Below are 23,731 nucleotides of genomic sequence, written 5' to 3'. Positions count from 1 at the left end.
ATTGCTTAGAAAAATGTGAAAAATTGTCCCTAGGAGTGCTCTTGGAATGTCACATTTTTCTCACTCCTTAGATGTTATTTTCCTGAAGGACAGGGAAAGGATTCAGAGGGAGGAATGAATTTGAAAGAAAATGAAGGTGACGAGAAAGAATGAGCTCATCTCCCTTATCCTCTTTCTTCTCAAATCCTTAAGTAGCTTTGCAGTGAACTAAGATTTGGGGGAACCTAAAGGAGGCTGAAAGTTGTAAGCTGAAACTGGTTTAGCAAGGGCAAGCTCCAAAGACAAAAGTGGAAATAGTTTGGGGGTAGCCTCTTGCATGGGTGAAGCCCTGGTTCATCACATCCTCCCTTATACAAAGAGACCTTTTATATGGGGCATGGGGAAAAACTGAGCTACAGGTGATAATTTCTCCTGAGCAAGCCAGATGGTCAAAGCTCTAACCTCACCATCTCCCTTGGGATGTTTAATGTGTTCCCTGGTGTCCAGAGGCTTAAAGTGTGAGAATTAAAAGCTCAACATTTTCTTTCCCAGGGAAGGAGGAAATAGTTTTAATTGAAATCCCGGGAGGAAATGAATGATAGTGTCAAACAAAAAAACCTCATCTTCTGTACCACTTGCATATACACCACTGACTTACTTTCTAATCACAGGCACATCCCCAGGAAGCCCAGAAATGTCTACCGCTCTCAAAATCATGAGCTCCAAGGAACCCAGCATCAGCCCAGAGATCAGGTCCACTGTGAGAAATTCTCCTTGGAAGACTCCAGAAACAACTGTTCCCATGGAGACCACAGTGGAACCAGTCACCCTTCAGTCCACAGCCCTAGGAAGTGGCAGCACCAGCCTGTCTCACCTGCCCACAAGAGCCACATCACCAACCAAGTCACCAACAGAAAATACATTGGCTACAGAAAGGGTCTCCCTCTCCCCATCCCCACCTGACGCTTGGACCAACCTTTATTCTGGAACTTCAGGAAGGACAAGGCAGTCACTGGCCACAATGCCCTCTGTCTCACTAGAGTCACCAACTGCTAGAAGCATCACAGGGACTGGTCAGCAAAGCAGTCCAGAACTGGTTTCAAAGACAACTGGAATGGAATTCTCTATGTGGCATGGCTCTACTGGAGGGACCACAGTGGACACACTTGTCTCTCTGAGCACATCTTCCAATATCCTTGAAGACCCTGTAACCAACCCAAACTCTGTGAGCTCAGTGACAGATAAATCCAAACATAAAACCGAGACATGGGTCAGCACCACAGCCATTCCCTCCACTGTCCTGAATAACAAGACAATGGCAGCTGAACAACAGACAAGTCGATCTGTGGATGAGGCTTATTCATCAACTAGTTCTTGGTCAGATCAGACATCTGGGAGTGACATCACCCTTGGTGCATCTCCTGATGTCACAAACACATTATACATCACCTCCACAGCACAAACCACCTCACTAGTATCTCTGCCCTCTGGAGACCAAGGCATTACCAGCCTCACTAATCCCTCAGGAGGAAAAACAAGCTCTGCATCATCTGTCACATCCCCTTCAATAGGGCTTGAGACTCTGATGGCCGTCGTAAGTGCAGTGACCAGTGACATTGCCCCTACTGCTGGGCATCTATCTCAGACTTCATCTCCTATGGAAGTGAGCATCCTGGATGTAACCACAACTCCTACTCCAGGTATTTCCACCACCATCACCACCATGGGAACCAACTCAATCTTGACTACCACACCCAACCCAGAAGTGGGTGTGAGTACCGTGGACAGCACCCTGGCCACAGAGAGGCGCACATCTTCTACAGAACACCCTCCCACCTGGTCCTCCACAGCTGCATCAGATTCCTGGACTGTCACAGACATGACTTCAAACTTGAAAGTTACAAGTTCTCCTGGAACAATTTCTACAATGCATACAACTTCATTCTTAGCCTCAAGCACTGAATTAGACTCCATGTCTACTCCCCATGGCCTTATAACTGTCATTGGAACCAGCCTGGTCACTCCATCCTCTGATGCTTCAGCTGTAAGGACAGAGACCAGTACAAGTGAAAGAACATTGAGTCTCTCAGACACAACTGCATCTACTCCCATCTCAACTTTTTCTCGTGTCCAGAGGATGAGCATCTCAGTTCCTGACATTTTAAGTACAAGTTGGACTCCCAGTAGTACAGAAGCAGAAGATGTGCCCATTTCAATGGTTTCTACAGATCATGCTAGTACAAAGACTGACCCAAATATGCCCCTGACCTCTTTTCTGTTTGATTCTCTGTCCACTCTTGACTGGGACACTGGGAGATCTGTGTCATCAGCCACAGCCACTACCTCAGCTCCTCAGGGGGCCACAACTCCTCAAGAATTCACTTTGGAAACCATGATCAGCCCAGCTACCTCACAGCTGCCCTTCTCTATAGGGGACGTTACAAGTGCAGTCACACCAGCTGCAATGGCAAGGAGCTCTGGAGTTACTTTTTCAAGACCAGATCCCACAAGCAAAAAGGCAGAGCAGACTTCTACTCAGCTTCCCACCACAACTTCTGCACATCCAGGGCAGGTGCCCAGATCAGCAGCAACAACTCTGGATGTGATCCCACACACAGCAAAAACTCCAGATCCAACTCTTCAGAGTCAAGGGCAGATGGCTCTTACAACAGAGGCAAGAGCTACATCTGACTCTTGGAATGAGAAAGAAAAATCAACCTCAAGTGCACCTTGGATCACTGAGATGATGAATTCTGTCTCAGAAGAGACCATCAAGGAGGTTACCAGCTCCTCCAGTGTATTAAGGACCCTGAATACACTGGACATAAACTTGGAATCTGTGACGACTTCATCCCCAAGTTGGAAAAGCAGCCCATATGACAGAATTGCCCCTTCTGAGTCCACCACAGACAAAGAGGCAATTCACCCTTCTACAAACACAGTAGAGACCACAGGCTGGGTCACAAGTTCCGAACACACTTCTCATTCCACTGTCCCAGCCCACTTAGAGTCATCCAAACTCACATCTCCAGTGGTTACTGCCTCCACCAGGGAACAAGCAATTGTTTCTGTATCAACAACCACATGGTCAGAGTCTACAAGGGCTAGAACAGAGCCTAATTCCTCCTTGACTAATGAACTCAGGGACTTCAACCCTTACGTGGACACCAGCTCAACCACACAAACAAGTATTATCTCTTCCGCAGGTTCCACTGCGATCACCAAGGGGCCTAGAACAGAAATTACCTCTTCTAAGAGATTATCCAGCTCATTCCTTGCCCAGTCTATGAGGTCGTCAGACAGCCCCTCAGAAGCCGTCACCAGGCTGTCTAACTTCTCTGCCATGACAGAATCTGGAGGAATGATCCTCACTATGCAAACAAGTCCACCTGGCGCTACATCACTAAGTGCACCTACTTTGGATACATCAGCCACAGCCTCCTGGACAGGGACTCCATTGGCTATGACTCAGAGATTTACATACTCAGAGAAGACCACTCTCTTTAGCAAAGATCCTGAGGATACGTCACAGCCAAGCCCTCCCTCTGTGGAAGAAACCAGCTCTTCCTCTTCCCTGGTACCTATCCATGCCACAACCTCACCTTCCAATATTTTGTTGACATCACAAGGACACAGTCCCTCCTCTACTCCACCTGTGACCTCAGTTTTCTTGTCTGAGACCTCTGGCCTGGGGAAGACCACAGACATGTCAAGGATAAGCTTGGAACCTGGCACCAGTTTACCTCCCAATTTGAGCAGTACAGCAGATGAGGCATTATCCACTTATGAAGCCTCTAGAGATACAAAGCCAATTCATCATTCTGCAGACACAGCAGTGATGAATACGGAGGTAACCAGTTCTGAACATTCTCCTGTCCCAGTCCATCCAAAGCCATCCAAAGCCACATCTCCACTGGTTACCTCCCACATCATGGGGGACATCACTTCTTCCACATCAGTGTTTGGCTCCTCTGAGACCACAGAGATTGAGACAGTGTCCTCTGTGAACCAGGGACTTCAGGAGAGAAGCACATCCCAGGTGGCCAGCTCTGCTACAGAGACAAACACTGTCATTACCCATGTGTCTAGTGGTGATGCTACCACTCATGTCACCAAGACGCAAGCCACTTTCTCTAGCGGAACATCCATCCCAAGCCCTCATCACTTCAAAACTTCTACCAACACATTTACAAATGTGAGCACCAACCCCTCCACCTCTCTGATAATGACAGAATCTTCAGGAGTGACCATCACCACCCAAACAGGTCCTACTGGAGCTACAACACAGGGTTCATATCTCTTGGACACATCAACCATGCCTTACTTGACAGAGACTCCATTGGCTGTGACTCCAGATTTTATGCAATCAGAGAAGACCACTCTCATGAGCAAAGGTCCCAAGGATGTGTCATGGACAAGCCCTCCCTCTGTGGCAGAAACCAGCTATCCCTCTTCCCTGACACCTGTCTTGGTCACAACCATACCTCCTGCCACTTCCACGTTACAAGGGCAACATACATTCTCTCCTGTTTCTGTGACCTCAGTTCTCACCTCTGGACTGGTGAAGACCACAGATACGTTGAACATAAGCATGGAACCTGTGACCAATTCACCTCAAAGTTTGAACAACACATCAAATGAGATACTGGCCACTTTGGAAGCCACGACAGATATAGAGACAATTCATCCTTCCATAAACAAAGCAGTGACCAATATGGGGACCGCCAGTTCAGCACATGTACTGCATTCTGCTCTCCCAGTCAGCTCAGAACCATCCACAGCCACATCTCCAATGGTCCCTGCCTCCACCATGGGGGACGCTCTTGCTTCTACATCAACACCTGGTTCTGAGACCACAGACATTGAGGGAGAGACAACATCCTCCCTGACTGCTGGACGAAAAGAGAACAGCACCCTCCAGGAGATGAACTCAACTACAGAGTCAAACATCATCCTCTCCAATGTGTCTGTGGGGGCTACTACTGAAGCCTCCAAAATGCAAGTCCCCTCTTTTGATGCAACATTCGTACCAACTCCTGCTCAGTCAACAAAGTTCCCAGCTATTTTCTCAGTAGCCAGCAGTAGACTTTCAAACTCTCCTCCCATGACAATATCTACCCACATGACCACCACCCAGACAGGGTCTTCTGGAGCTACATCAAAGATTCCACTTGCCTTAGACACATCAACCTTGGAAACCTCAGCAGGGACTCCATCAGCGGTGACTGAAGGGTTTGCCCACTCAAAAATAACCACTGCAATGAACAATGATGTCAAAGACATGTCACAGACAAGCCCTCCCTTTCAGGATGAAGCCAGCTCTCCTTCCTCTCAGGCACCTGTCCTTGTCACAACCTTACCTTCTCCTGTTGCTTTCACACCACAATGGCACAGTGCCTCCTCTACTGTTTCTATGTCTTCAGTTCTTACTTCTTCACTGGTAAAGACCACAGGCAAGGTGGATACAAGCTTAGAAATGGTGACCAGTTCACCTCAAAGTATGAGCAACACTTTGGATGACATATTGGCCACTTCAGCAGCCACCACAGATATAAAGACAATGCATCCTTCCATAAGCACAGCAGTGACCAATGTGGGGACCACCGGTTCAGCATTTGAATCACATTCTACTGTCTCAGCTGACCCAGAGCTATCTAAAGTCACATCTCCAAATGTTACCACCTCCACCGTGGAAGACACCACAACTTCCGGATCAATACCTAGATCCTCTAAGACTACAAGAATTGAGACTGAGACAACTTCCTCCCTGACTCCTAAACTGAGGGAGTCCAGCATCTCCCAGGAGATCACCTCGTCCACGGAGACAAGCACTGTTCCTTACAAAGAGCTCACTGGTGCCACTACCGAGGTATCCAGGACAGATGTCACTTCCTCTAGCAGTACATCCATCCCTGGCCCTGATCAGTCCACAGTGTCACTAGACATCTCCACAGAAACCAACACCAGGCTGTCTACCTCCCCAATAATGACAGAATCTGCAGAAATAACCATCACCACCCAAACAGGTCCTCATGGGGCTACATCACAGGATACTTTTACCATGGACACATCAAATACAACCCCCCCCAAGGCAAGGATCCACTCAGCTATGACTCATGGATTTTCACAATTGGATGTGACCACTCTTACGAGCAGAATTCCACAGGATGTATCATGGACAAGTCCTCCCTCTGTGGAAGAAACCAACTCCCCCTCTTCCTTTCTGTCTTCACCTGCAATGACCACACCTTCCCCAATTTCCTCTACCTTACCAGACGATAGGCTCTCCTCTCCTATGACTTCACTTCTCACCTCTGGCCTAGCAAAGATCACAGACATATTACGTACACGCTTGGAACCTGTGACTAGTTCACTTCCAAATTTCAGCAGCACCTCAGATAAGATGCTGGCCACTTTTAAAGACAGTAAAGACACAAAGGAAATTTTTCCTTCCATAAACACAGCAGAGACCAATGTGAAAACCAACAACTCTGGACATGAATCCCATTCCTCTGCACTGGCTGCCTCAGAGACACTCAAAGCCACAACTCAAATGGTTATCGCCACCACTGTGGGAGATCCAGCTCCTTCCACATCAATGCCAGTGCGTGGTTCCTCTAAGACTACAAACATTAAGAGAGAGTCAACATATTTCTTTACTCCTAGACTGAGGGAGACCAGTACCTCTCAGGAGTCCAGTTTTTCCACAGACAGGAGTTTTCTACTTTCCAAAGTCCCCACTGGTACTATTACTGAGGTCTCCAGTACAAAGGTCATCTCTTCTAGCAAAATTTCAACCCCAGACCATGATAAGTCTACAGTGCCACCTAACACCTTCACAGGAGAGATCCCCAGGGTCTCCACCTCCTCTATTGAGACAAAATCTGCAGAAATGACGATCACCACCCAAGCAAGTCCTCCTGGGTCTGCATCACACGGTACCCTTCCATTGGACACATCAACCACACTTTCCCAGGGAGGGACTCATTCAACTGTGACTCAGGGATTCCCACACTCAGAGGTGACCATTCTCATGAGCATGGGTCCTGAGAATGTGTCATGGATGACAACTGCCCCTGTGGAAAAATCCAGCTCTGTGTCTTCCCTGATGTCTTCGCCTGCCATGACATCCCCTTCTCCTGTTTCCTCCACATCACCAGAGAGCATCCCCTCCTCTCCTCTTCCTGTGACTGCACATCCTACTTCTGTTCTGGTGACAACCACAGATGTGTTGGGCACAACAAGCCCAGAATCTGTAACCAGTTCACCTCCAAATTTGAGCAGCACCACTCATGAGAGACCGACCACTTACAAAGACACTGCACACACAGAAGCCACCATGCATCTTTCCACAAACACAGCAGTGACCAATGTAGGGACTTCTGGGTCTGGACATAAATCACAATCCTCTGTCCTAGCTGACTCAGAGACATCGAAAGCCACACCTCTGATGAGTACCACCTCCGCCATTGGGGACACAAGTGTTTTCATATCAACTCCTGATATCTCTCAAAATAGCCAAATTCAAACAGAGTCAACGGCATCCCTGAGCCCTAGAATGAGTGAGAGAAGAACGTCTGAGAAGACCAGCTCAGCGACAGAAACAAATACTGCCTTTTCTTATGTGCCCACGGGTGCTACTACTCAGTCCTCCAGGACAGAAGTCACCTCCTCTAGCAGAACATCCATCTCAGACCTTGATCAGTCTACAGTGACACCCAACATCTCCACAGGAATGATCACCAGGCTCTTCACCTCCCCCATCATGACAAAATCTGCAGAAATGAGCATCACCACTCAAACAACTACTCCTAGGGCTACATCACACGGTACCCTTCCCTTGGACACATCAACCACGCTCTTCCAGGGAGGGACTTATTCAACCATGTCTCAGGGATTCCCACACTTAGAGATAACCACTCTTAGGAGTGGAAATCCTGGAGATGTGTCATGGATGACAACTCCCTCTGTAGAAGAAACCAGCTCTGGGTTTTCCCTGATGTCACCCTCCATGACATCCCCTTCTCCTGTTTCCTCCACATCACCAGAGAGCATCCCCTCCTCTCCTCTCCCTGTGACTGCACTTCTTACTTCTGTTCTGGTGACAACCACAGATGTGTTGGGCACAACAAGCCCAGATCCCGTAACCAGTTTACCTCCAAACTTAAGCAGCCCCACACATGAGAGACTGACCACTTACAAAGACACTGCACATACAGAAGCCATGCATCCTTCCACAAACACCACAGTGGCCAGCGTGGGGACCTCCATTTCTGGACTTGAATCACAATCTTCTGTCCTAGCTGACTCAGACACATCCAAAGCCACATCTCCAGTGGGTACCACCTTCACTATGGGGGATGCAAGTGTTTCTACATCAACTCCTGCCTTCTTTGAGGCTAGAATTCAGACGGAATCAACATCCTCTTTGACTCCTGGATTAAAGGACACCAGCATGTCTGAGGAGATCAACACTGTGACAGAGACAAGCACTGTCCTTTCAGAAGTGCCCACTATTACTACTACTGAGGTCTCCAGGACAGAAGTTCTCACCTCTAGCAGGACATCCATCTCAGGGCCTGATCATTCCAAAATGTCACCTTCCATCTCTACAGAAACCATCACCAGGCTCTCCACTTCTCCTGTTGTAACAGGATCCACAGAAATGACCATCACCAACCAAACAGGTCCTATAGGGACTACCTCACAGGCGACCCTTACCCTGGACACATCAAGCACAGCTTCCTGGGAAGGGACGCACTCACCTGTGACTCAGAGATTGCCACACTCAGAGGAGACCACTACTATGAGCAGAGGTACTAAGGGCGTGTCATGGCAAAGCCCTCTCTCTAGGGAAGAAACCAGTTCTCCTTCTTCCCCGGTGCCTTTACCTGCAATAACCTCACATTCACCTCTTTATTCCACACTATCAGGAAGTAGCCCTGCTTCTCCTCTCCCTGTGACTTCCCTTCTCACCTCTGGCGGGAGGAAGACCACAGACATGTTGAACGCACGCTCAGAACCTGTGACCAGCTCCTTACCAAGTGCAAGTAGCTTCTCAGGTGAGAGACCCACTTCTGAAGCCTCCACAAATACAAAGACAATTCACTTTTCAGAGAACACAGCAGAAACCAATATGGGGACCACCAGTTCTATGCATGAACTGTATTCCTCTGTCTCAATCCACTCTCAGCCATCTAGACACACACCTCCAAAGGTTACTGGGTCTACGACAGAGGACGCTATTGTTTCCACATCAACACCTGGTTCTCCTGAGACTACAAATATTGACGGAGAGTCAACATCCCCCCTGACTCCTGAACTGACAGAGAACAGCACCACCCTGGTGATGAACTCAACTACAGAGTCAAACATTGTTTTCTCCAGTGTGTCCATGGATGCTGCTACTGAGGTCTCCAGGGCAGAAGTCACCTACTATGATCCTACATTCATGCCAGCTTCTGCTCAGTCAACAGAGTCCCCAGACATTTCACCTGAAGCCAGCAGCAGACATTCTAACTCTCCTCCCTTGACAATATCTACACACAAGACCATCACCACACAAACAGATCCTTCTGAGGTGACATCTCTTGGCCAACTGACCTTGGACACATCAACCATAGCCACTCCAGCAGGAACTCCATCAGCCGGAACTCAGGATTTTGTAGATTCAGAAACAACCACTGTCGTGAACAATGATCTCAATGATGTGTCGAAGACAAGCCCTTTCTCTGCAGAAGAAGCCAACTCTCTCTCTTCTCAGGCACCTGTCCTTGTGACAACCTCACCTTCTCCTGTAACTTCCATATTGCAAGTGCACAGTACTTCCTCTCTTGTTTCTGTGACCTCAGTACCCACCCCTGCACTGGTGAAGATCACAGACATGGACACAAACTTAGAACCTGTGACTCGTTCACCTCAAAGTTTAAGGAACACCTTGGCCACTTCAGAAGCCACCACAGATACACACACAATGCATCCTTCTATAAACACAGCAATGGCCAATGTGGGGACCACCAGTTCACCACATGAATTCTATTTTACTGTCTCACCTGACTCAGAGCCATATAAAGCCACATCTGCAGTAGTTATCACTTCCACCACGGGGGACTCAATAGTTTCCACATCAATGCCCAGATCCTCTGAGATGACAAAGATTGAGTCTGAGACAACTTCCTCCCTGATCTTTAGACTGAGGGAGACTAGCACCTCCCAGAAAATTGGCTCATCCTCTGACACAAGCACTGTCTTTGACAAAGCATTCACTGCTGCTACTACTGAGGTCTCCAGAACAGAACTCACCTCCTCTAGCAAAACATCCATCCAAGGCACTGAAAAGCCCACGATGTCACCAGACACCTCCACAGGATCTGTCACCATGCTTTCTACCTTTTCTGGCCTGACAAAATCTGAAGAAATGACCATTGCCACCCAAACAGGTCCTCATAGGGCTACATCACAGGATACCCTTACCTGGGACACATCAATCACAACCTCACAGGCAGGGACCCACTCAGCTATGACTCATGGATTTTCACAATTAGATGTGTCCACTCTTACGAGTAGAGTTCCTGAGTACATGTCAGGGACAAGCCCACCCTCTGTGGAAAAAACCAGCTCTTCCTCTTCCCTTCTGTCTTTACCAGCAATAACCTCACCGTCCCCTGTGCCTACTACATTACTAGAAAGTAGGCCCTGGTCTCCTGTTCATCTGACCTCACTCCCCACCTCTGGCCTGGTGAAGACCACAGATATGCTGGCATCTGTGGCCAGTTTACCTCCAAACTTGGGCAGCGCCTCACATAAGATCCCGACTACTTCTGAAGACATTAAAGATATAGGAAAAATATATCCTTCCACAAGCATAGCAGTAACCAATGTGGGGACCACCACTTCTGAAAAGGAATCTTATTCATCTGTCCCAGCCTACTCAGAACCACCCAAAGTCACCTCTCCAGTGGTTACCTCTTTCACCATAAGGGACACCATTTTTTCCACATCCATGCCTGGCTCCTCTGAGATTACAAGGATTGAGATGGAGTCGACATCCTCCCTGGCTCATGGGCTGAAGGAAACCAGCACCTCCCAGGAGCCCATCATATCCACAGAGAAAAGTGCTGTCCTTCACAAGGTGACCACTGGTGTTACTCCTGAGACCTCTAGGACAGAAGCTGCCAATTCTAGAAGAACATCCATTCCCGGCCCTGATCATTCCACAAAGTCACAAAACATCTCCACTGAAATGACCCCCAGGCTGCCTATCTCCCCTGGCATTACAGAATCTGCTAATGTGACCATCATCACTCAAACAGGCCCTCCTCTTGGATCTACATCACAGGGCACATTTACCTTGGATACACCAGCTACACGCACCAGGGCAGGAACACACTCGATGGTGACTCAGGAATTTTCACACTCAGAAATGACCACTCTCATGAACAAGGGCCCTGAGATTCTATCACGGACAATCCCTCTTTCTATAGAGAAAACCAGCTTCTCCTCTTCCCTGATGCCCTCACCAGCCATGACTTCACCTTCACCTGTTTCCTCAACATTACCAAAGACCGTTCACACCACTCCTTCTCCTATGACCTCACTGCTCACCTCTAGCCTAGTGATGACCACAGACACATTGGGCACAAGCCCAGAACCTACAACCAGTTCACCTCCAAATTTGAGCAGTACCTCCCATGAGATACTGACGACAGATGAAGACACCACAGCTATGGAAGCCATGCATCCTTCCACAAGCACAGCAGTGACTAATGTGGAAACCACCAGTTCTGGACATGGGTCACAATCCTCTGTCCTAGCTGACTCAGAAAAAACCAAGGCCACAGCTCCAGTGGGTACCACCTCCACTATGGGGCATACAACTGTTTCCACATCAATGTCCGTTTCCTCTGAGACTACAAAAATTAAGAGAGAGTCAACATTTTCCTTGACTCCTGGACTGAGGGAGACCAGCATTTCCCAAAATGCCAACTTTTCCACTGACACAAATATTGTTCTTTCAGAAGTCCCCACTGGTACTACTGCTGAGGTCTCCAGGACAGAAGTCACCTCCTCTGGTAGAACATCCATCCCTGGCCCTTCTCAGTCCACAACGTTGCCAGAAATATCCACAAGAACAATGGCAAGGCTCTTTGCCTCACCCACCATGACAGAATCAGCAGAAATGACCATCCTCACCCAAACGGGTCCTTCTGGGTCTACATCGCAGGATACCCTTACCTTGGACACATCCACCACAGAGTCCCAGGCAAAGACTCATTCAACTTTGACTCAGAGATTTCCACACTCGGAGATGACCACTCTCATGAGCAGAGGTCCTGGAGGTATGTCATGGCAAAGCTCTTCCTCTGTGGAAAAACCCAGCTCTCTCCCTTCCCTGCTGTCTTTACCTGCCACAACCTCACCTCCTTCCGTTTCCTCCACATTACCAGTGAGTATCTCCTCCTCTCCTCTTCCTGTGACTTCACTTCTCACCTCTGGCCCAGTGACGACCACAGACACGTTACACACAAGCCCAGAACCTGTAACAAGTTCACCTCCAAAGCTGAGCCACACTTCAGAGGAGAGACTGACCACTGGCAAGGACACCACAAACACAGAACCTGTGCATCCTTCCACAAACACAGCAGCGTCCAATGTGGAGACCCCCAGCTCTGGACATGAATCCCCTTCCTCTGCCCTAGCTGACTCAGAAACATTCAAAGCCTCATCACCAATGTTTATTACCTCCACCCAGGAGGACACAACTGTTGCCATGTCAACCCCTCACTTCTTGGAGACTAGCAGAATTCAGAAAGAGTCAATTTCTTCCCTGAGCCCTAAATTGAGGGAGACAGGCAGTTCTGTGGAGACAATCTCAGCCACAGAGACAAGTGCTGTCCTTTCTGAAGTGCCCACTGGTGCTACTACTGAGATCTCCAGGACAGAAGTCACCTCCTCTAGCAGAACATCCATCTCGGGTTCTGCTGAGTCCACAATGTTGCCAGAAATATCCACCACAAGAAAAATCACTAAGTTCCCTACCTCCCCCATCATGGCAGAATCATCAGAAATGACCATCAAGACCCAAACAAGTCCTCCTGGGTCTACACCAGAGAGTACCTTTACGTTAGACACATCAACCACTCCCTCCTTGGTAATAACCCATTCGACTATGATTCAGAGATTGCCACACTCAGAGATAACCACTCTTGTGAGTAGAGGTCCTGGAGATGTGCCATGGCCTAGCTCTCCCCCTGTGGAAGAAACCAGCCCTCCATCTTCCCAGCTGTCTTTATCTGCCATGATCTCACCTTCTCCTGTTTCTTCCACATTACCAGCAAGTAGCCACTCCTCTTCTGCTTCTGTGACTTCGCTTCTCACACCAGGCCAAGTGAAGACTACAGAGGTGTTGAACACAAGCACAGAACCTGAAACCAGTTCACCTCCAAGTTTGAGCAACACCTCAGTTGAAATACTGGCCACCTCTGAAGTCACCACAGATACAGAGAAAATTCATCCTTTCTCAAACACAGCAGTAACCAAAGTTGAAACTTCCAGTTCTGGACATGAATCCCCTTCCTCTGTCCTACATGACTCAGAGACAACCAAAGCCACATCGCCAATGGATACCATCTCCATCATGGGGGATACAAGTGTTTCTACATTAACTCCTGCCTTATCTAACACTAGGAAAATTCAGACAGAGCCAGCTCCCTCACTGACCACCAGATTGAGGGAGACCAACACCTCTGAAGAGACCAGCTCAGCCACAGAGGCAAACACTGTTCTTTCTAAAGTGTCCACTGGTGCTACTACTGAGGTCTCCAGGACAGAAGCCATCTCCTTTAGCAGAACATCCATCTCAGGCCCTGAGCAGTCCACAATGTCACAAGACATCTCCGTGGAAACCATCACCAGGATTTCTGCCTCCTCCGTCATGACAGAATCTGCAAAAATGACCATCACAACCCAAACAGGTCCTCCGGAGTCTACACTAGAAAGTACCCTTAATTTGGACACAGCAACCACACCCTCTTGGGTAAAAACTCACTCTACAGTAATTCAGGGATTTCCACACCCAGAGATGACCACTTCCATGGGCAGAGGTCTTGGAGGTGTGTCATGGCCTAGCCCTTCCTTTGTAAAAGAAACCAGCCCTCCATCTTCCCCTCTGTCTTTACCTGCCATGACCTCACCTCATCCTGTTTCCACCACATTCCCAGGACATATCCCCCCCTCTCCCCTTCCTGTGACTTCACTTCTCACCTCTGGCCCGGTGACAACCACAGATAACTTGGGTACAAGCACAGAACCTGGAACCAGTTCATCTTCAAGTTTGAGCACCACCTCCCATGAGAGCCTGACCACTTACAAAGACACTGCACATACAGAAGCCGTGTATCCTTCCACAAACACAAGAGGGACCAGTGTGGTGACCACCAGCTCTGGATATAAATCGCAATCCTCTGTCCTAGCTGACTCAGAGACATCCAAAGCCTCATCTCCAATGGATACCGCCTCCACCATGGGGGATACAAGTGTTCTCACACCAACTCCTGCCATCCTTGAGACTAGGAGGATTCAGACAGAGCCAGCTTCCTCCCTGACCCGTGGATTGAGGGAGTCCAGCGGCTCTGAAGGGACCAGCTCAGGCACTAAGATGAGCACTGTCCTCTCTAAAGTGCCCACTGGTGCTACTACTGAGATCTCCAAGGAAGACGTCACCTCCATCCCAGGTCCCGCTCAATCCACAATATCACCAGACATCTCCACAGGAACCGTCAGCTGGTTCTCTACATCCCCTGTCATGACAAAATCAGCAGAAATAACCATGAACACCCATACAAGTCCTTTAGGGGCCACAACACAAGGCACCAGTACTTTGGACACGTCAGGCACAACCTCTTTGACAACGACACACTCAACTGTATCTCAAGGATTTTCACACTCACAGATGAGCACTCTTATGAGGAAGGGTCCTGAGGATGTATCATGGATAAGCCCTCCCCTTCTGGAAAAAACTAGACCTTCATTTTCTCTGATGTCTTCACCAGCCACAACTTCACCTTCTCCTGTTTCCTCCACAATACCAGAGAGCATCTCTTCCTCTCCTCTTCCTGTGACTTCACTCCTCACGTCTGGCTTGGAAAAAACTACAGATATATTGCACAAAAGCTCAGAACCTGTAACCAACTCACCTGCAAATTTGAGCAGCACCTCAGTTGAAATACTGGCCACCTCTGAAGTCACCACAGATACAGAGAAAACTCATCCTTCTTCAAACAGAGCAGTGACCGATGTGGGGACCTCCAGTTCTGGATATGAATCCCCTTCCTCTGTCCTAGCTGACTTACAGACATCCAAAGTCGCATCTCCAATGGTTATTACCTCCACCAGAGACGATACAAGTGTCTCCACATCAACTCCTGGCTTTTTTGAGACTAGCAGAATTCAGACAGAACCAACATCCTCCCTGACCCTTGGACTGAGAAAGACCAGCAGCTCTGGGGGGACCAGCTCAGCCACAGAGATGAGCACTGTCCTTTCTGGAGTGCCCACTGGTGCCACTGCTGAAGTCTCCAGGACAGAAGTCACCTTGTCTAGCAGAACATCCATCTCAGGCCTTGCTCAGCTCACAGTGTCACCAGAGACTTCCACAGAAACCATCACCAGACTCCCTACCTCCCGCTTAATGACAGAATCAGCAGAAATGATGATCAAGACACAAACAGATCTTCCTGGGTCTACACCAGACAGTACTCATACTGTGTACATATCAACAACACCCAACTGGGTAGAAACCCACTCGACTGTGGCTCAGAGACTTTCACACTCAGAGATGACAACTCTTGTGAGCAGAAGCCCTGGTGATGTGTTATGGCCTAGTCAATCCTCTGTGGAAGAAACCAGCTCTGCCTCTTCCCTGCTGTCTCTACCTGCCACGACCCCACCTTCTCCTGTTTCCTCTACATTAGCAGAGGATTTCCCTTCCCCTTCTCTTCCTGTGACTTCTCTTCTCACCCCTGACCTGGTGATAACCACAGACAGGATGGGCATAAGCAGAGAACTTGGAACCAGTTCCACCTCAAATTTGAGCAGCACCTCCCATGAGAGACTGACCACTTTGGAAGACACTGTAGATACAGAAGCCATGCATCCTTCCACACACACAGCAGTGACCAACATGGGGACCTCCAGTTCTGGGCATGAATCACAATCTTCTGTCCTAGCTGACTCAGAGACACCCAAAGCCACAACTCCAATGGGTACCACCTACACCATGGGGGAAACGAGTGTTTCCATATCCACTTCTGACTTCTTTGAGACCAGCAGAATTCAGATAGAACCAACATCCTCCCTGACTTCTGGATTGAGGGAGACCAGCAGCTCTGAGAGGATCAGTTCAGCCACAGAGAGAAGCACTGTCCTTTCTGAAGTGCCCAGTGGTGCTACCACTGAGGTCTCCAGGACAGAAGTGACCTCCTCTAGGGGGACATCCATGTCAGGGCCTGACCAGTTCACCATGTCACCAGACATCTCCACTGAAGCGATCACCAGGCTTTCTACTTCCCCCATTATGACAGAATCAGCAGAAAGTGCCATCACTATTGAGACAGGTTCTCCTGGGGCTACATCAGACGGTACCCTCACCTTGGACACCTCAACAACAGTCTTTTGGTCAGAGACCCACTCAACTGCATCTCAAGGATTTTCACACTCAGAGATGACCACTCTTATGAGTAGAACTCCTGGAGATGTGCCATGGCTGAGCCTTCCCTCTGTGGAAGAAGCCAGCTCTGTCTCTTCCTCACTATCTTCAACTGCCATGACCTCAACTTCTTTTTCCTCTACATTACAAGAGAGCATCTCCTCCTCTCCTCATCCTGTGACTGCACTTCTCACCCCTGGCCCAATGAAGACCACAGACATGTTGCGCACAAGCTCAGAACCTGAAACCAGTTCACCTCCAAATTTGAGCAGCACCTCAGCTGAAATATTAGCCACCTCTGAAGTCACCAAAGATACAGAGAAAATTCGTCCCTCCTCAAACACACCTGTAATCAATGTAGGGACCTTGATTTATAAACATCTATCCCCTTCCTCTGTTTTGGCTGACTTAGTGACAACAAAAGCCACATCTCCAATGGCTACCACCTCCACTCTGGGGAATACAAGTGTTTTCACATCAACTCCTGCCTTCCCAGAAACTATGATGACAGAGCCAACTTCCTCCCTGACTTCTGGATTAAGGGAGATCAGTACCTCTCGAGAGACCAGCTCAGCAACAGAGAGAAGTGCTTCTCTTTCTGGAATGCCCACTGGTGCTACTACTAAGGTCTCCAGGACAGAAGCCCTCTCCTCAGACAAAGCATCCACCCCAGGTCCTGCTCAATCCACAATGTCACCAGACATCTCCACAGAAACAATCATTAGAATTTCTACTCCCCTCACCACGATGGAATCAGCAGAAATGACCATCACCCCCAAAACAGGTCATTCTGGGGCATCCTCACAAGGTACCTTTACCTTGGACACGTCAAGCAGAGCCTCCTGGCCAGGAACTCACTCAGCTGCAACTCACAGATCTCCACACTCAGGGATGACCACTCCTATAAGCAGAGGTCCTGAGGATGTGTCATGGCCAAGCCCCCCATCAGTGGAAAAAACTAGCCCTCCATCTTCCCTGGTGTCTTTATCTGCAGTAACCTCATCTTTGCCACTTTATTCCACACCATCTGGGAGTAGCCACTCGTCTCCTCTCTGGGTGACTTCTCTTTTTACCCCTGTCATGATGAAGACCACAGACACGTTGGACACAAGCTTAGAACCTGTGACCACTTCACCTCCCAGTATGCATATCACCTCAGATGAGAGTCTGGCCACTTCTAAAGCCACCATGGAGACAGAGGCAATTCAGCTTTCTGAAAACACAGCTGTGACTCAGGTGGGCACCATCAGTGCTAGACAAGAATTCTATTCCTCTTATCCAGGTCTCCCAGAGCCATCCAAAGTGACATCTCCAATGGTCACCTCTTCCACCATAAGAGACATTGTTTCTACAACCATACCTGCTTCCTCTGAGACAATAAGAATTGAGATGGAGTCAACATCCACCCTGACCCCCACACCAAGGGAGACCAGCACCTCCCAGGAGATCCACTCAGCCACAAAGCCGAGCACTGTTCCTTACAAGGCACTCACTACTGCCACGATTGAGGACTCCAGAACACAAGTCATGTCCTCTAGCAGAGGACCTAGCCCTGATCAGTCCACAATGTCACAAGACATATCCACTGAAGTGATCACCAGGCTCTCTACCTCCCCCATCAAGACAGAATCTACAGAAATGACCATTACCACCCAAACAAGTTCTCCTGGAGCTACATCACAGGGTACCCTTACCTTGGACACCTCAACAACAACTTTCATGTCAGGGACCCACTCAACTGCATCTCAAGGATTTTCACACTCAGAGATGACCTCTCTTATGAGTAGAACAACTGGAGATGCGCCGTGGCTGAGCCATCCCTCTGTGGAAGAAGCCAGCTCTGTCTCTTCCTCACTGTCTTCACCTGTCATGACCTCATCTTCTCCCGTTTCTTCCACATTACCAGACAGCATCCACTCTTCTTCGCTTCCTGTGACATCACTTCTCACCTCGGGGCTGGTGAAGACCACAGAGCTGTTGGGCACAAGCTCAGAACCTGAAACCAGTTCACCCCCAAATTTCAGCAGCACTTCAGCTGAAATACTGACCACCACTGAGGTCACCACAGATACAGAGAAACTGGAGATGACCAATGTAGTAACCTCAGGTTATACACATGAATCTCCTTCCTCTGTCCTAGCTGACTCAGTGACAGCAAAGGCCACATCTTCAATGGGTATCACCTACCCCACAGGAGATACAAATGTTCTCACATCAACCCCTGCCTTCTCTGACACCAGTAGGATTCAAACAAAGTCAACGCTCTCACTGACTCCTGGGTTGATGGAGACCAGCATCTCTGAAGAGACCAGCTCTGCCACAGAACAAAGCACTGTCCTTTCTAGTGTGCCCACTGGTGCTACTACTGAGGTCTCTAGGACAGAAGCCATCTCCTCTAGCAGAACATCCATCCCAGGCCCTACTCAATCCACAATGTCACCAGACACCTCCACAGAAACCATCACTAGACTTTCTACCCCCCTCACAAGGAAAGAATCAACAGACATGTCCATCACCCCCAAAACAGGTCCTTCTAGGGCTACCTCACAGGGTACCTTTACCTTGGACACATCAAGCACAGCCTCCTGGCCAGGAACTCACTCAGCTGCAACTCAGAGATTTCCACAGTCAGTGGTGACAACTCGTATGAACAGAGGTCCTGAGGATGTGTCATGGCCAAGCCCCCTGTCTGTAGAAAAAAACAGCCCTCCATCTTCCCTGGTGTCTTCATCTGCAGTAACCTCACCTTCGCCACTTTATTCCACACCATCTGGGAGTAGCCACTCCTCTCCTGTCCCTGTCACTTCTCTTTTCACCTCTGTCATGATGAAGGCCACAGACATGTTGGATGCAAGCTTGGAACCTGAGACCACTTCAGCTCCCAATATGAATATGACCTCAGATGAGAGTCTGGCCACTTCTCAAGCCACCACAGAGACAGAGGCAACTCAGGTTTTTGAAAATACAGCAGCGTCTCATGTGGAAACCACCAGTGCTAGAGAGGAACTCTATTCCTCTTCCCCAGGCTTCTCAGAGCCAACAAAAGTGACATCTCCAGTGGTCACCTCTTCCTCTATAAGAGATAACATTGTTTCCACAACAATGCCTGGCTCCTCTGGCATTACAAGGATTGAGATAGAGTCAATGTCATCTCTGACCCCTGGACTGACAGAGACCAGAACTTCCCAGGACATCACCTCATCCACAGAGACAAGCACTGTTCTTTACAAGATGCCCTCTGGTGCCACTCCTGAGGTCTCCAGGACAGAAGATATGACCTCTAGCAGAACATCCATTCCTGGCCCTGCTCAGTCCACAATGTCACTAGACATCTCCGATGAAGTTGTCACCAGGCTCTCTACCTCCCCCACCATGACAGAATCTGCAGAAATAACCATCACCACCCGAACAGGTTCTTCTCTGGCTACATCCCAGGTTACCCTTCCCTTGGGCACCTCAATGACCTCTTTGTCAGGGACCCACTCAACTGTGTCTCAAGGACTTTCACACTCAGAGATGACCAATCTTATGAGCAGGGGTCCTGAAAATCTGTCATGGATGAGCCCTCGCTTTGTGGAAACAACTAGATCTTCCTCTTCTCTGACATCATTACCTCTCACGACCTCACTTTCTCCTGTGTCCTCCATATTACTAGACAGTAACCCCTCCTCTCCTCTTCCTGTGACTTCACTTATCCTCCCAGGCCTGGTGAAGACTACAGAAGTGTTGGATACAAGCTCAGAGCCTAAAACCAGTTCATCTCCAAATTTGAGCAGCACCTCGGTTGAAATACCGGCCACCTCTGAAATCATCACAGATACAGAGAAAATTCATCCTTCCTCAAACACAGTGGTGACCAAAGTGAGGACCTCCAGTTCTGTTCATGAATCTCATTCCTCTGTCCTAGCTGACTCGGGAACAACCACAGCCATACCTTCAATGGGTATCACCTCTGCTGTGGAGGATACCACTCTTTTCACATCAACTCCTGCCTTCTCTGACACTAGGATTCCGACAGAGCCAACATTCTCACTGACTCCTGGATTCAGGGAGACTAGCACCTCTGAAGAGACCACCTCCATCACAGAAACAAGTGCAGTCCTTTTTGGAGTGCCCACTAGTGCTACTACTGAGGTCTCCATGACAGAAGTCATGTCCTCTAATACAACACACATCCCTGACTCTGATCAGTCCACAATGTCTCCAGACATCATCACTGAAGTGATCACCAGGCTCTCTTCCTCATCCATGATGTCAGAATCAACACAAATGACCATCACCGCCCAAACAAGTTCTCCTGGGGCTACAGCACAGAGTACTCTTACCTTGGCCACAACAACAGCCCCCTTGGCAAGGACCCATTCAACTGTTCCTCCAAGATTTTTACACTCAGAGATGACAACTCTTATGAGTAGGAGTCCTGAAAATCCATCATGGAAGATCTCTCCCTTTGTGGAAAAAACTAGCTCTTCATCTTCTCTGTTGTCCTTACCTGTCACGACCTCACCTTCTGTTTCTCCCACATTACCGCAGAGTATCCCTTCCTCTTTTTCTGTGACTTCTCTCCTCACCCCAGGCATGGTGAAGGCTACAGACACAAGCACAGAACCTGGAACCAGTTTATCTCCAAATCTGAGCAGCACCTCAGTTCAAATACTGGCTGCCTCTGAAGTCACCACAGATACAGAGAAAGTTCATCCTTCTTCAAGCATGGCAGTGACCAATGTGGGAACCACCAGTTCTGGACATGAACTATATTCCTCTGTTTCGATCCACTCGGAGCCATCCAAGGTTACATACCCAGTGGGTACTTCCTCTTCCATGGCTGAAACCTCTATTTCCACATCAATGCTTGCCAATTTTGAGACCACAAGATTTGAGGCAGAGCCATTTTCTCATCTGACTTCTGGATTTAGGAAGACTAACATGTCCCTGGACACCAGCTCAGTCACACCAACAAATACAGCTTCTTCTCCTAGGCCCACTCACCTTTTACAGAGTTTCAAGACTGATTTCACTTCTTCTGTGAAAACATCATCCCCAGACCGGCCTCCAGCCTCACAGCATACTGAAATTCCAGTGGACATAATCACCCCCTTTAATGCTTCTCCATCTATTATGGAGTCCACTGGGATGACCTCCTTCCCAGAATCCAAGTTTACTATGTCTGTAACAGAAAGTACTCATCATCTGAGTACAGATTTGCTGCTTTCAGCTGAGGCTATTTCCACTGGCACAGTGATGCCTTCTCTATCAGAGGCCATGACTTCGTTTGCCACCACTGGAGTTCCACGAGCCATCTCAGGTTCAGGTAGTCCATTCTATAGGACAGAGTCAGGCCCTGGGGATGCTACTCTGTCCGCCATTTCAGAGAGCCTGCCTTCATCCACTCCTGTGCCATTCTCCTCTTCAACCTTCACTACCACTGATTCTTCAACCATCCCAGCCCTCCATGAGATAACTTCCTCTTCAGCTACCCCACATAGAGTGGACACCAGTCTTGGGACAGAGAGCAGCACTACTGAAGGACACTTGGTTATGGTCAGTACTTTGGACACTTCAAGCCAACCAGGCAGGACATCTTCATCACCCATTTGGGGTACCAGAATGACAGAGAGCGTTGAGCTGGGAACAGTGACAAGTGCTTATCAAGTTCCTTCACTCTCAACACGGTTGACAAGTAAGGACCCACAGCCCCTACAATCCCATTATTGGGGGCTCATAGGAAATGACCCCTTCTTAAGAAGCAAAAAAAAAAGAGTTAACTAGTTTATTCCTGTACCAGAAATTCTTTTAGCAAACATGTGTTTATCTAATTTCACTTCTAGGCACTGGGTTAGGAATTGGAGAAACAAAAATAAAAAGCAAATAATTGAATCATTACAGTATCATGATAGGTGTTCTAATATTACTACTAGTAACGATGATGATGACAATAAGAATAATGACAACAGAAAATATTTATAACAGGACTTATTCTGTTTCAAATGCAGTTTTATTAAGCTATTTGATCCTCAATTGTAACACTAATTGATGGAGAGACTATTATAAGCCTATTTTGGAGATGAAAACATTTAGGCACAGGGAGATTAAGTAACTTTCTTAAGGTCATATAGCTAGAAAGTGACAGAACCAGGATAAGAACTCAAATTGTGTGTCACTAGGAACTCATGCTCCTAACTGTTGGGCTAAACAGGAGGGGTCAGAGAGGTAACAGAAAAAGCAAGAAGTTCTGGCATCACAGAAGCCACAGGAGGGGAGGGTTTTAGGAAGGAGAAATGGTAAATTCTGTTAAATACTATAGAATTGCCAAGTTGAAATGAGGTGAGAAGTGCTTTGGCAACATGGGGGTTCTCAGGGATTCTAATGAAGGGAGCATCAGTGAGGTATAGGGCATTAGAAGAACAGCTAAAATACTACGTAGACATAAGGGAGGGTTTCTCCCTTTAAGTTGAGCAAGAGACAAAATGGATAAGTGAAAGGAAAAGGTGAATTAATGAAAATAGAGGGAACAAAGTACCTAATAAGGTAAGAGGCATCCAGAGCCTAGAAGGAGGAAACACTACTTCCAAGAGGTCAGCAGATAAAGGAAGGAACCTCTTGGGGATTCCATTCCTCTGAAAGGGTTGAGCTTGGCACCAACTTTTGTTCTGGACACAAATCCAAAGAGGCCCTCCAACGACTCGAGTTTCTGCCTCACTGGACAATATCTCCAGGAGAATGATTTGCTCCCTCTCCTTCTTCACATTAGTTTTGTAATTCGCACTAAATTTAGACACATTGGTGGCTATTGACCCATGTGTTACAATGTGACTCAGTAGTTGAGTCACGGGTGTTCAGTAAGCAAGTGATGAATGGCATGGTGAGAAGGGAGAAGTGTAGTTGGATGGATAAAAGGAAGAATGGAGAGATGAGTGAATGGAAGGAAGCAAAGATGAAGCGGAGGAAGGATAGAGGCACAGAAGGAAGGATGAAAAGAAAGATGATGGAAGACAGGATTGAAGGGGATACAGATTGAAGGAAAGAAGGGTAGAAGGATGAAATGAA

The 23,731-nt window shown here is 48.2% G+C and overlaps 1 protein-coding gene across 1 annotated transcript in view; it reads left to right on the top strand.

The window, feature by feature from the left end:
• The window catches only part of MUC16 (mucin 16, cell surface associated), a 215,135-nt gene that overhangs the window by 97,088 nt on the left and 94,316 nt on the right, over positions 1 to 23,731 (top strand). Inside the window, exon 7 of the mRNA XM_055237836.1 lies at positions 651 to 22,364. Coding sequence (XP_055093811.1) covers positions 651 to 22,364 — 21,714 coding nt within the window. The remainder of the gene's footprint in view (positions 1 to 650; positions 22,365 to 23,731) is intronic.

This window comes from Symphalangus syndactylus, chromosome 13 (assembly GCF_028878055.3).
Source record: "Symphalangus syndactylus isolate Jambi chromosome 13, NHGRI_mSymSyn1-v2.1_pri, whole genome shotgun sequence".
NCBI lineage: Eukaryota > Metazoa > Chordata > Mammalia > Primates > Hylobatidae > Symphalangus > Symphalangus syndactylus.
Note: the sequence above shows the minus strand (reverse complement) of the source record. Positions and strands in the feature narration are given on the sequence as shown.